This window comes from Pecten maximus, chromosome 3, assembly GCF_902652985.1.
Source record: "Pecten maximus chromosome 3, xPecMax1.1, whole genome shotgun sequence".
Taxonomy (NCBI): domain Eukaryota; kingdom Metazoa; phylum Mollusca; class Bivalvia; order Pectinida; family Pectinidae; genus Pecten; species Pecten maximus.
This window is the reverse complement of record NC_047017.1, coordinates 49,698,658-49,712,718: the sequence shown is the minus strand read 5'-3', so window position 1 is coordinate 49,712,718 and position 14,061 is coordinate 49,698,658. Positions and strand designations below refer to the sequence as shown.

Sequence of the window (14,061 nt, the reverse complement as noted above, 5' to 3'; positions counted from 1 at the left end):
CTCGGCCTTTACTTACAGTGTAACCAACAGAGACAGCTTACAGCTAAACTGTATAATCACTGGGTAGATATTGCATGATTTACGTGATATATGTCGAGTGTTAACACAACAAACAAGTTTTCCAGAGAAAGCAGTTGATGGGAACCACAAGAAAGTTTTATGGTTGACATCAATGGAACTACGTATGTTCTTGTACGATAATACGTTTGGTGTGGTCGATGCTCGTTTACATACCTGCTGATTGCATTGAAACCAAGCAGGCTCTCATTTTGAGAACCTGACATTACCTGGATCAAGCGTCACTCTGTTAACCTATATTTTGAGATTTTGCCTTCGATGTATCTACTTTACAAAGAATACGTTACCAACATGATAACGAAACCATAATTCCAACTCAGATTTCCATGGAGGTCACTGGAAATGTACAATAATGATAGGACTGGGAACTCAGATAGAGTAATCGTCTTCTGCTTCATCGATGACACCCGCCATACAAATCAAGGTCAAATCCGGGTTAAGTTACATACTCAAAATGGGAACTAGGTTAGTTACAACGGAACCAATGAGTATATCAGCAAGCATCGAACATGTCTGACTTCATATCGAATAAGGAAAGAGAATATCTTCGAACGAGATCTTTCGACCATAAAACTTTCCCATGGACTTCATCAACCTGCATCTCTTGAAACCTTGTGTTGTTGATTTCTCCGTCAGAAGTCGACGTCTGTCATCTGATAATGGAAACACGTAACACCATGGAAAGGGGAAGCAGGGAGTTTGCTATCTAGAAATGGAAAGTTAACGATTGGAAAAATGAAATCATCAAGTTTGTAAAGCTTAGATGCATCCCTGCTGGCTATGTTGTTGATGTCCATGTGGGTATTCTCTAGTTATTTCTGTACACCAAGTGACAGTTTGACGTATTGACATTCATGAAGTATTCATATTTAAACACATATGATGGTTTCCATTTCTTTGAATCTAGCCCACTATATTTTTGTGTTGATTGAATTAAATGATTACATTGCGAAATTTGAATGACACATCTCTACACACAGCAAAAAAAATCGTCGACATTAACATAGATTTTGATAGAGAAGTGAGAAACGTAGTGTAATCTTGGCATTGAGGACTATGATGTTTCTGATTTCAAGTTCTAGAGGATAAATACGATGCAGTTAGTTCACGAATACCATCAATATGTTTATGAAATTGAAAGGTCGGCAAGATCATTATTCATTCAATATAAAAATAGATCAATTTAAATTCATTCAATTTTTTAACAGAATGTTGTTAGTTGACCTCATATTTTGTAATGTCTAATTTCATTGTGCAATGTGAAGGCCTAAGGTCACTCTTGTCTTCAATATGTGAATAATTGTGTCGATGATAGACTTGATAGCTGATGTTCACTTGCACTTGATCTGACTATCTTGTCATGGTGATGTCAACTCAGGCCAGTATAAAACAAACTAAAATATCTTGTGTAGTTCACGATATGCAAAATGAAGGCCTACGGTCATTACTCTTGTCCTCAATATGTGAAAATGTTAAGTTGATGACAGTTGACGTACCACCTGGTTTATATAAATTTTATCAAGTAAGAAAACCCGATAACCAAAGTAGTCGTCAAGTCAAAGACAAATTTCAACTCAATTTGAAAATGAATAAACAAACAAACATTCTTCGGAGCACTTGGACACAAAATAGCCTCACTGCTTTCTTTCAAATTGTCATTGTCTAATTATTTTTAACAAATATATCTGAGGCTTTAAAATATTACAAATATTAGTTTATACCTAGTTAAATGTCCACTAACATGTGGCGTTACGATCTAGGTAGCAGTTATCTATTTTACAAAGAAGAAAAAAGGCGATCGATCGAAAGATCATTTCTCGAAATGTCAAATGTCAATTTCATCATTCCAGCGTGTATCAAATCAAAGGTTACAGCATTGCCATGGTGATGTCATTGTAGGCCTGTATAATTAAAGCGAGGTTCGCCACCTACAATATATATCTAACAATCTGAAACTGTTTCAACGCTTACCCAAAATGTATTCTCCGTGTGGTTCAGTTGACAGAAACCTGTTATTACCTTGTCAACACCAAAGTGTTTGGAATAAACTTAAATACTTGTATTCCAGAATGAAATAGGACATTCGAAAGAGGATATAACAAATACAACGATTTTATTAACATGGTCGTTATTTTAACACGCTTGTACTCAGTATAAGGACGAATTGGTTTACATTTCTCCATATCGGTGTGTAGTTTTGGCAAGCAATAATACCACAGGAATAATGCAGGTTATCTACTTGCATTGTTGGACGAATTTAATCACATTACTTAGGCTGGTCTAGATTCTGTTCATCTTCTCTCTCCTCATCACTGTCGGAATCTTCCTCATTGAGCTCACTAAGATTCCCATCCATTGTTGTGGGCAATCTCTCGATCACTGGTTCTACTTCCGTCTCTACACCAGATTCTACTTGATAAAAGTTTACGGCTGGTTCTGCTTTTGTTTGAATAGCTGATTTAGAGGATTCAGCTTCATATATAACACCGTCAAACTCTCCGTTATTTCGAAAATTGGTTGTCATGGAACTACTGTCTTTGGTATCCATGGTAACATGGTACTGATGCTCCTCAATATCAATGCTGATACCACTCTCGTCTGCCGTGTAAGCACCCTCGTCGACATCTGCATCAAATGATCTATTTGAACATTCAAAGGCATCTGTGTCTTCCTGCACGTGAAAAGAAAGTCACATGAGTTCGTCCTCTAACAAACACTGGTGCGCACAAACGGACAAACAATATGCAGATGAGAGTCGACAGGGTGCAGATCCAGAATGAGGAAAGCATACAAGACACGAGAGGCAGAGACAAGCAGACTGACAACGGGTACATGTTCTTCTACCGAGTACTCTACTCATATACCGGGTTTTATTGTGTCTACACTTTTACGTCAAAGTCAGTTTTTTTTAATACGTCATTGAGTACTTTGACGTCATATAAAAATGGTTTTATAACGTAATTTGGGATTACAACATATAACCTAGAAAAAAACATAGCTTCTATATACTATGATTAGTGTACTCACATCGTTGATGTATGGGGGTTAACAGAAGGTCAGGGATTATCACGTGATCAAACACAAAACAATAACACAACAATTAGGTTACTCATACCCAGGCTACTTAGATTTCGTTATAGTAAACCTGTGTTTGTAAAATTCTTTGGAAGAGTCGATATTGTCGTTGACTGATTGTGTGAGCATGAATGCGAGGTCAAATGGATGTACTATCCTTTTGATCGAGGAGTGGTTTAGTCACCACAACGATGTCCTTTTGTCCAAGTACCTTAACGTAGAACATTCCCTCGCGCTGTTTTGACATCTCCTCCTTGGCAATTTTTGCCACGCGACAGCTGAGTACGGTGGACATAAGACAAACCAGACATTCCGTGCCTGCTGCACCCAGGGCCATCAGAATTAGAATGTCCTTGACCGCCTTCTGTATCGTCTCTCCGTCCGTTGTGTGGTTTACCAGTCCAAGTCTCAGAAGCTGAATACTGACGACAGCCGTTACCATGGACACGACATTAAACGCCGTGAAACACATTATCTGAAATTAGACAATTTATGTGTTGCTTTATATTGGGGAAAATGTGTACTCATATGACTTGAGGTAAAAGGGAATTGATTAGATTGATCACAATATATCTTATGACCTACGGGCGATTGCGTGTTCAAGCGTGTCTGGTTTCATATCAAAACGGAAAAATTGATTTTGATGCTTTGAAAGTCCCATAGAAACAAGCTGATGCGTCTAAGAGACCGATGATTAGGCATCGTGTGTTTTAACCAGTAGTTCTTAGATCGATAGACAAAGGACAGAGGGTGGCGTTATAAAGATTTTTGTTTCTAAAACCTAATCCTGGCAGTCAATATGTTGTGTTTGCTTCCAATTAGGGCCAGTGTTGCGTTTGGTAGCTGTAAGAGCGGTAAATAGCAAAGGAGGCTATACAAGAAAGTAGTTCAAAACCAACGACATATATACTGTATAATGTATAATAGTACATGTCGGGCTTTTTTCTGCATGGGAGTTTAATTTTGATTAGCATCATACGTTGGTAAAGAATTAAATACAGGCTGCATGAAAATGAAATTTGAGCAATTAAAATAATTTGCATGGGGTTAAATAAACATTGAAATGTTAAGACAGAATTATAAGTATGATCATATAAACATTGCGATGCATGTATTCAGATTTATTTATTTTTCATTCAAGTCGAACAAAAACCGGTTGTTGGCATTGGATTTGTAAAATATAAGTTGTGTCCAGGTTCATTTATCTATTCACTAAAACAAGCTTAATTCTTACCACATATGAGGACTTTCTCCTGGCACACACCACGCCGACGATCCCCGTAATGATAAACTACAACAACAAGAAAAGAAAATACCCAGCGGTGTAAAGCGTTCATAACATCCAAACACTACTCTCCCCAATAGAAATGTTGTCTCATAAGTTCAACACCACTTTGTTATATGCTTTCCTACTCTTTTGCAAATGTTCAATTGGCTACTGATTTTCGTTTGTCGCCTGGTAGATATGGTTACCATAGAAACCAGAAGGTTTTTTTGTTTTTGTTTTTTTTAATGTTTGTTTTCCAATGGACAGCACAAAATGTCGACATGAAAACGTAACTCGAACTCGATATTGTTAAAACAAGGGCAAAATATTAACAATCTATAGAAATACGTGTACACCCTTGACCTTCGCCAAGCAAACCTCAAGGCCAAATCCTCAAAATGAGGTTTTGAACCAACAGGCATATCGACAAGAATCCAACACGTCTGACTTCATATCGTTCATGGAAATAGAATATTTCCCAATTCCAATGATATCATGTTGACGACCATAAAACTTGAGTCCGATGACGTCATTAACGTGAATCTCTCGAAACCTTGTGTGTCATGAAATAAATAACATGAACTGAATGAAAGCAACAAAAATCAACAAATAACACGAAAAACAATCATTATTTCGAATGTAAATACATGTTTAAACATTAAAATGTAAATACAAGTTTTAGAATTCAAATGTTAATATCATATTTGAAACGAAGGCAAAAGTGCTTTAACAAAAGGAGCGGGCGTAAATAACAGAAAGGAAACAAACATATATGAACTAAAACAATATGTAGGGATCGGAAGTCATGTCCCTAACACTCATAATGGCAGGAAATATAGGCCTCAATTCTTATCTTTCTTCATTTTCAAAAAACTCGACTTTATTTCGACTTTGGGTTTGAAGTTTGTCCTATGGTATGACAATGTGATGCATATTTTTCTCTGTTAGACTCACACGTCATTGTGAATTTAATTGCTGTTTAAATATATTCAAATAAAGAAACAATGACGAGTCTGATAATAAAATAACAAATATAAAAGGTCACATAGTCAGCTTTGGTTTCCACCTACGATATGTAATATTTCCGAATAACAGCATCAGATGAGATCATAGGTCATATTACATATTATATTGCCATATGAGCTGGCAATCTGTTTCTACAGGTATGGTAAGAGTTGTTCAGAAACCTACCAATAACCTGGGTTAATTGGAAAACACTGTTAACAGGCAAATGGCCGTAGGAATGTCAATTAGCGTCAATACAATGGAAGAGGCAACTTCATCGACTAATCAATAGACACGTATAGCTAATAAGGCGGTCACTTTAGGTATTGAATAATGTATGATGGTCCTATTTACAAGTATACAAATAACAATAATCTAACGCAGTATTTCTAGCGCAGAATGTGTTCATTAAATCAAATTACCGCTACCAGATAGACGTTAAAAGTACACATAACACAGGAACACGAATGATGAAAGACATTATTGACCCGCGCTCTGACTGACAAGGTCTGCGGCGCTATCGCTTAGGCAAAAATATCCGCGTCTGATACCACTGCGCCAAATCGAAATCCCGAAAAACGAATGTTTCGAGGTCGCAGTGATAAAAAGTCCGATACCCTGACATGATCAAAGAGGCAAATTGGTGATTATTAACATACGTATATTGATTTATTTAGTCATCCAAAGAAAACATTTTATTGTGTTATTTGAATAAAAAAAAATACTTACGAATCCTCCACTCCAAATTGGTGAAACACGGTGCGCCAGCCATACTTCTGACTTAATAGATGATATCACACCCAGACAAACGCTAAGCAGACCAAGAAGAACATGGAAACCGGATGTCACATAAACGAGGATTATGACGAGATGCATTCTGGTAGGTGTTCGATGTAGTTCAGTTTCTCAGGTTGTGCTTTATATCATCTGAAAATATAAAGCTTCGAATAGCAATACCACTCCTTTTAAAGAGAGGGTCTATATCATGAAAAGCTTGAATTAATTGGTGTGAAGAAAGGTTATTATAATCATGATATTACTTAAGAAATAAGTGTATAAACTATATAATACAATGGAAGGACGTCACAAGAAACCAACCAATCAACAAACAATTCGTACGGAATGCATTCCATGATTTAATAAAAAATATAATGAAAATAGAATGTGTGAATTCCGTCACAAATGGTGAGAGTGTGCATTTTAATGTTACCGGGTTTAAACACTAACTCATGACTAAAAGTGTGGAATTCTAGAAAGGAAACAATGACAATTAAAATGGATTGAAAATGTTAAACATACATGATAATAGAAAATGATAATTTAATCAATGTGTGCTTAATGTTAGATAAAATATATCAATAGCATAAATGTTACGTAAAATTGGTATAAACTTACGCTACCCTGTTACAAATGGGCATCAAGTGATCCTATATATCACAGTTTGAAATCAGTCTACAAAATCTATGTCCATTTCACTTTATCAGCTAACGCATCCATAAATAACAGTGAATGCAGTTGAAGGTAAATTTGGCAGTACTATCTTAAATCTTTATATGGATAAGGGGTTATTTTGGGGTACAATGGCATATTACGCACAGAAGAAAAGATGGTAAACAGACATAAAGGACAAAAATCACTGTCATAACATTTTATTTGTTTCGCCAATTAAATTCCCGTGAGAAATATCCTCAATATAATCAGATGCTTAACGATGTATAAAAGGATATGGCATCAAAGAAGAACACAAAAACCATTATAGGAAATAGAACACACTCGAGAGGCGTGTCAGATATATACTAGTTGTATCAAATTTTGATCACGAAGAACAACAACAAAGAAAAGGAAAATTAAAGCATGAGATTAAATCGTGTTTCTGAAGCAGTAGAGTGACTGTCTATATGCAATTCTAATTAGGGTCATTGACGTCAATGCTACGCCAATTTCAAGATCATTCGCCTTACATAGAATATATAGCCCTTCCGTGCATAGAGCAGACAAACAATACCATGTTTTTATCAACACTATATCTCCCATAGCAGGCAATAATGATTAACCCTATAATGCCAAAAGAATCCGAAATGTCCTTATCTGAACTTTTATTACTAACTTAATTTGATATATCGAATGACGGAAAGCAGCATGACAATTGTAAAAACCGTGTAATTAAGGTAATATCAACAACAGCTTCATGGGGTTAGTATTCTTAATACATATAATTACAGAAATAATCATGAAGACTATTCGACATTTTTTTCCAATAACTAAATTATCAATGCCTTCTGCGCGGTAGTTACTCTCTATTTTAGGTATGTTTTCTCTCGGTTATCTACATTGGTATGATATCTTTCTCCTACATATATGGCTTATTAGGCTGTAAGAAAATCGGATAAAAGACAAGTGGATACGAATTAAGTGTTACAGTTAATGCAATGGGAAAATCAAAACAGGTAAAATATACCTAAACAAATCTTGAATTAAATCGAAGAGTGTGTAAACCCCATATCAAGGAGATGGTGTGTAACCCAATATCAAGGGGATGGTGTGTAAACCCAATATCAAGGGGATGGTGTGTAACCCAATATCAAGGAGATGGTGTGTAAACCCCATATCAAGGAGATGGTGTGTAAACCCCATATCAAGGAGATGGTGTGTAACCCAATAACAAGGAGATGGTGTGTAACCCAATATCAAGGGGATGGTGTGTAAACCCCATATCAAGGGGATGGTGTGTAACCCAATAACAAGGGGATGGTGTGTAAACCCCATATCAAGGGGATGGTGTGTAACCCCATATCAAGGGGATGGTGTGTAAACCCCATATCAAGGAGATGGTGTGTAAACCCAATAACAAGGGGATGGTGTGTAAACCCCATATCAAGGAGATGGTGTGTAACCCAATATCAAGGGGATGGTGTGTAAACCCCATATCAAGGGGATGGTGTGTAAACCCATATCAAGGAGATGGTGTGTAAACCCAATATCAAGGGGATGGTGTGTAAACCCCATATCAAGGGGATGGTGTGTAACCCCATATCAAGGGGATGGTGTGTAAACCCCATATCAAGGGGATGGTGTGTAAACCCAATATCAAGGGGATGGTGTGTAAACCCCATATCAAGGGGATGGTGTGTAAACCCCATATCAAGGAGATGGTGTGTAAACCCAATAACAAGGTGATGGTGTGTAAACCCAATATCAAGGGGTGGTGTGTAAACCCCATATCAAGGGATGGTGTGTAAACCCCATAACAAGGGGATGGTGTAAACCCATACCAAGGGGATGGTGTGTAAACCCCATATCAAGGGGATGGTATGTAAACCCAATATCAAGGGGTGGTGTGTAAACCCCATATCAAGGGATGGTGTGTAAACCCCATAACAAGGGGATGGTGTAAACCCATATCAAGGAGATGGTGTGTAAACCCAATAACAAGGTGATGGTGTGTAAACCCAATATCAAGGGGTGGTGTGTAAACCCCATATCAAGGGATGGTGTGTAAACCCCATAACAAGGGGATGGTGTAAACCCATATCAAGGGATGGTGTGTAAACCCCATAACAAGGGGATGGTATGTAAACCCAATATCAAGGGGATGGTGTGTAACCCAATAACAAGGGGATGGTGTGTAACCCAATATCAAGGGGATGGTGTGTAAACCCAATATCAAGGGGATGGTGTGTAAACCCAATATCAAGGGGATGGTGTGTAACCCAATAACAAGGGGATGGTGTGTAACCCAATATCAAGGAGATGGTGTGTAAACCCCATAACAAGGTGATGGTGTGTAACCCAATAACAAGGGGATGGTGTGTAACCCAATAACAAGGGGATGGTGTGTAAACCCAATAACAAGGGGATGGTGTGTAAACCCCATATCAAGGGGATGGTGTGTAACCCCATATCAAGGGATGGTGTGTAAACCCCATATCAAGGGGATGGTGTGTAAACCCCATATCAAGGGGATGGTATGTAACCCAATATCAAGGGGATGGTGTGTAAACCCCATATCAAGGGGATGGTGTGTAAACCCCATATCAAGGGGAGGGTGTGTAACTCAATAACAAGGGGATGGTGTGTAAACCCCAATAACAAGGGGATGGTATGTAACCCAATATTAAGGGGATGGTGTGTAAACCCAATATCAAGGGGATGCTGTGTAAACCCATATCAAGGAGATGGTGTGTAAACCCCATATCAAGGGGATGGTGTGTAAACCCCATATCAAGGAGATGGTGTGTAAACCCAATAACAAGGTGATGGTGTGTAACCCAATATCAAGGTGATGGTGTGTAAACCCCATATCAAGGGGTGGTGTGTAAACCCCATAACAAGGGGATGGTGTAAACCCATACCAAGGGGATGGTGTGTAAACCCCATATCAAGGGGATGGTGTGTAACCCAATACCAAGGGATGGTGTGTAAACCCAATATCAAGGGGATGATGTGTAAACCCCAATAACAAGGGGATGGTGTGTAAACCCCATATCAAGGGGATGGTGTGTAACCCAATACCAAGGGATGGAGTGTAACCCCATATCAAGGGGATGGTGTGTAAACCCCAATAACAAGGGGATGGTGTGTAAACCCCATAACAAGGGGATGGTGTGTAAACCCAATATCAAGGGATGGTGTGTAACCCAATATCAAGGGATGGTGTGTAAACCCAATATCAAGGGGATGGTGTGTAAACCCAATATCAAGGGATGGTGTGTAACCCAATATCAAGGGATGGTGTGTAAGCACAATATCAAGGGGATGGTGTGTGACCCCATATCAAGGGGATGGTGTGTAAACCCCATATCAAGGGGATGGTGTGTGTAACCCAATATAAAGGGGATGGTGTGTAACCCAATATCAAGGGATGGTGTGTAAACCCCATATCAAGGGGATGGTGTGTAAACCCCATATCAAGGAGATGGTGTGTAAACCCAATATCAAGGGGATGATGTGTAAACCCAATATCAAGGGGATGGTGTGTAAACCCCATATCAAGGGGATGATGTGTAAACCCAATAACAAGGGGATGGTGTGTAAACCCCATATCAAGGGGATGGTGTGTAAACCCCATATCAAGGGGATGGTGTGTAACCCAATAACAAGGGGATGGTGTGTAAACCCCATATCAAGGGGATGGTGTGTAAACCCCATATCAAGGGGATGGTGTGTAACCCCATATCAAGGGATGGTGTGTAAACCCCATATCAAGGGGATGGTGTGTAAACCCAATATCAAGGGGATGGTGTGTAAACCCATATCAAGGGGATGGTGTGTAACCCCATATCAAGGGATGGTGTGTAAACCCCATATCAAGGGGATGGTGTGTAAACCCAATATCAAGGGGATGGTGTGTAAACCCCATATCAAGGGGATGGTGTGTAACCCCATATCAAGGGATGGTGTGTAAACCCCATATCAAGGGATGGTGTGTAAACCCCATATCAAGGGGATGGTGTGTAAACCCCATATCAAGGGATGGTGTGTAAACCCCATATCAAGGGGATGGTGTGTAAACCCCATATCAAGGGGATGGTGTGTAAACCCCATATCAAGGGGATGGTGTGTAAACCCCATATCAAGGGATGGTGTGTAACCCCATATCAAGGGATGGTGTGTAACCCAATATCAAGGGGATGGTGTGTAAACCCCATATCAAGGGGATGATGTGTAAACCCATATCAAGGAGATGGTGTGTAACCCCATATTAAGGGATGGTGTGTAACCCAATATCAAGGGGATGGTGTGTAAACCCCATATCAAGGGGATGGTGTGTAAACCCCATATCAAGGGGATGATGTGTAAACCCATATCAAGGAGATGGTGTGTAAACCCAATATCAAGGGGATGGTGTGTAACCCCATATCAAGGGGATGGTGTGTAAACCCCATATCAAGGGATGGTGTGTAAACCCAATATCAAGGGGATGGTTTGTAAACCCCAATAACAAGGGGATGGTGTGTAAACCCCATAACAAGGGGATGGTGTGTAAACCCCAATATCAAGGGATGGTGTGTAAACCCATATCAAGGGGATGGTGTGTAAACCCCATATCAAGGAGATGGTGTGTAAACCCCATATCAAGGGGATGATGTGTAAACCCCAATATCAAGGGATGGTGTGTAAACCCCATATCAAGGGGATGTGGTGTAAACCCAATATCAAGGGGAGGGTGTGTGAACCACATATCAAGAAGTTGATGCGTCATGATACTTTGATAACACATATCATACTGATCTGGTGGTAGGGTGGCACAGTGGTAATACACTGTGGGGTCACCGACCACGTGGGCTTTCTCCAGGCACCTCCCCACACTAAAACCCCTCGCGTGCTTCCATCAGGGTCAAACAAGTGTGATTAATATAGGTTGATATAACTTGTTTAGCAATTGTTGTAAATTAGATTTAAAAAAATCATCGAAACGGTAATACATTTTATCTATTTCGGACATTGGTTAGACAAGCTAGCTATTAGCTGAGAGGAGCAATTAAATGAAAACCTTGTTCTAAGTTAGTGCCTCTCTAAAGAACACACTACATTTATGAGATATTATCAATATGTCACATTGACTAACTACATCTGGGAATTTTTCAAATACTTCTGAATTGATAAGCTAGTTCACGAATTAATAAGATTTTAACAAATGAAGAATATTTGCTTGTGATATCTGTATACAGTGTATATATAAACAACGGGACAAGGTGTCATCCAGAGTTATTATCGTACAAACAATCGCTAATTATTTGAATTCTTGATTGCCTCTCAATGCTTATTGACGCAAAAATAAACCCCACGCAAAATGTAAGTTATTTACAGTAGGTAGGACAGGCATCGTATAACTCCTTAGAAATGGACGTAAACTCAGCTGCTCTATACATGTAAGTGTGTCCTACACCATGTGTGACACCAGAGATGACATTGGGCATTGCATTCGTAATATCAAATCAACAGAGGCATTTAGAATCATTACACGGTAAAATAGTAAATGAAGCTGGCAACTAATTTAAAAGGGTCTTGGCTGTTAACGAAGGTTTTTTTTTTTATTTATTCCCTCATCAAAGTTTTTATTTTGAGCAGTAAGTGATGGGGATGCCTAGGGGGTCAAGCCCATAAATGAAATAAAATCCGCAAAAACCAAAGTCTTTGATGGCATATGATAAAAACGATATAGACTATATCAGAGCAATATACCTACTCCTATGCAAACCAGTTGTCTCACAGGAGGAAGAAAAGATGACAAAATACAAAATCAATATAACGGAAAGAGTACCGTTTGTATGTCCCTGCCAACTTTGACCTCAATCATTCAAAATGTAAAAGAGCATATAATTTTCTGCGGTGAACAGTTATGTAATGTAAGATTAATTAAAATCTAGTGGCAGTGTACATTCTGCATACATAGCCTTTATACAGGCAAAGACTCTCCTTCTACCATATCGCTATACCAGCTGGACATGCCAGACATGACCTTGGTAAAGGAAACCTATCTGAACTATCGACATCGCAAAATGCCAAACCTAATAGTACATTAAACCAGCAAATCACAAAAAACTAGCATGATTGTACCACATCCGTTACAGAAGGCGCTCACTGTGCCCAGGGTAGCAATCACGTTATTTCAAGACATAGGTGTATGGTTTTGTTGAACCATAGCACATAGCAATTAAATCCCAATTCTTGTTTCTCTACTAAAATGTATCAAATGACAATAACACCATAATGTGTCCTCTTAGTTAAAATATGTGCTGATTAGAATCCTTATAGAAATGTATATCATGCGATCACGTCCGGTGTGTAGGACGTACTGTATGGGGTTAACAAGGACAGTTTACAGTTTACTCACCCTATGGCTTTGGACACGATCCTGTCAGATAGGCACCGCATCACAACAGGACAGCAATACAGGGCAACGAAGAGTCCGCCATCTTGTCTTGCCCGATGTTTACACGTCTTTGAGGCTGGTTGTGAGCAGTATCGGAGGTTTGTTGACGAACAGCGTATGAACACCGATCCAACAAATTATTGTCGTCTATGCACGTTTCACCTACCGATCGATAACGTTCTAATCAAATGAAAGCAACTCAAAGCAACAGGACATTGAATAGCTGCGAGGTTCCAGCAACAAAACGTCCCGATCGATCCCATTGATCCAGGCACACTAGAGCATAATATTCATAGATTAGTCCGCGGCCTGTCGCTGTTAGTATTCTTGCTAGGCACTTATGTTTGTCTTTACAACAGTCTGCATGCAAATCCGAGATTTACCATTTCGACTGATTCCACAAAAAAAACATGTTTCTAAACATGGCGGCTTTCGAACACTGCTTCACTACCAATGGCAATGCTCAGTATGACCTACATATACAGCAGCCATGATGCCGGGTCCTCTCAAACGTGAAATACACCGAATAAATAATATACGAGAACTATTGATTAAAGCTTCAGGCTGTATATTATAGCAAACAATTCATTTAAGTAATTTGAATAATATATAAATACACGTTCACCAATCAGATCGATAAGTTAGTTCTAGTGCTTAGAGATTGGCGTTTCAATTCAATACTTCAAATAAAATAACCCATCGCAGGAGTTAGATACGTAATATGTTTATGGGATTTGATAGTAAAACTGATTCATAAAGA

General features: G+C 38.9%; 1 protein-coding gene across 1 annotated transcript; it reads right to left on the bottom strand.

The window, feature by feature from the left end:
- Window positions 1-2,174: 2,174 nt before the first annotated feature.
- LOC117324449 lies at window positions 2,175-13,738 on the bottom strand. Its single transcript, XM_033880305.1, has 5 exons — window positions 13,263-13,738; window positions 6,155-6,352; window positions 4,388-4,444; window positions 3,365-3,628; window positions 2,175-2,749 (listed from the first exon to the last, which is right to left on the bottom strand). The coding sequence occupies exons 2-5, from the start codon at window positions 6,299-6,301 to the stop codon at window positions 2,345-2,347; spliced, it is 873 nt and encodes a 290-aa protein (XP_033736196.1). The 5' UTR covers window positions 6,302-6,352; window positions 13,263-13,738; the 3' UTR covers window positions 2,175-2,344.
- Window positions 13,739-14,061: the final 323 nt, after the last annotated feature.

Bases quoted from the DNA above. Each gene is read 5' to 3' on its own strand.
- LOC117324449 (XM_033880305.1), bottom strand. From the start codon at position 6,301: ATGCATCTCGTCATAATCCTCGTTTATGTGACATCCGGTTTCCATGTT. The intron at 4,445-6,154 runs GTAAGTATTTTT...TTGTTGTTGTAG, and splicing joins CAATTTGGAGTGGAGGATTC to TTTATCATTACGGGGATCGT. The intron at 3,629-4,387 runs GTAAGAATTAAG...GTCTAATTTCAG, and splicing joins GGAGAAAGTCCTCATATGTG to ATAATGTGTTTCACGGCGTT.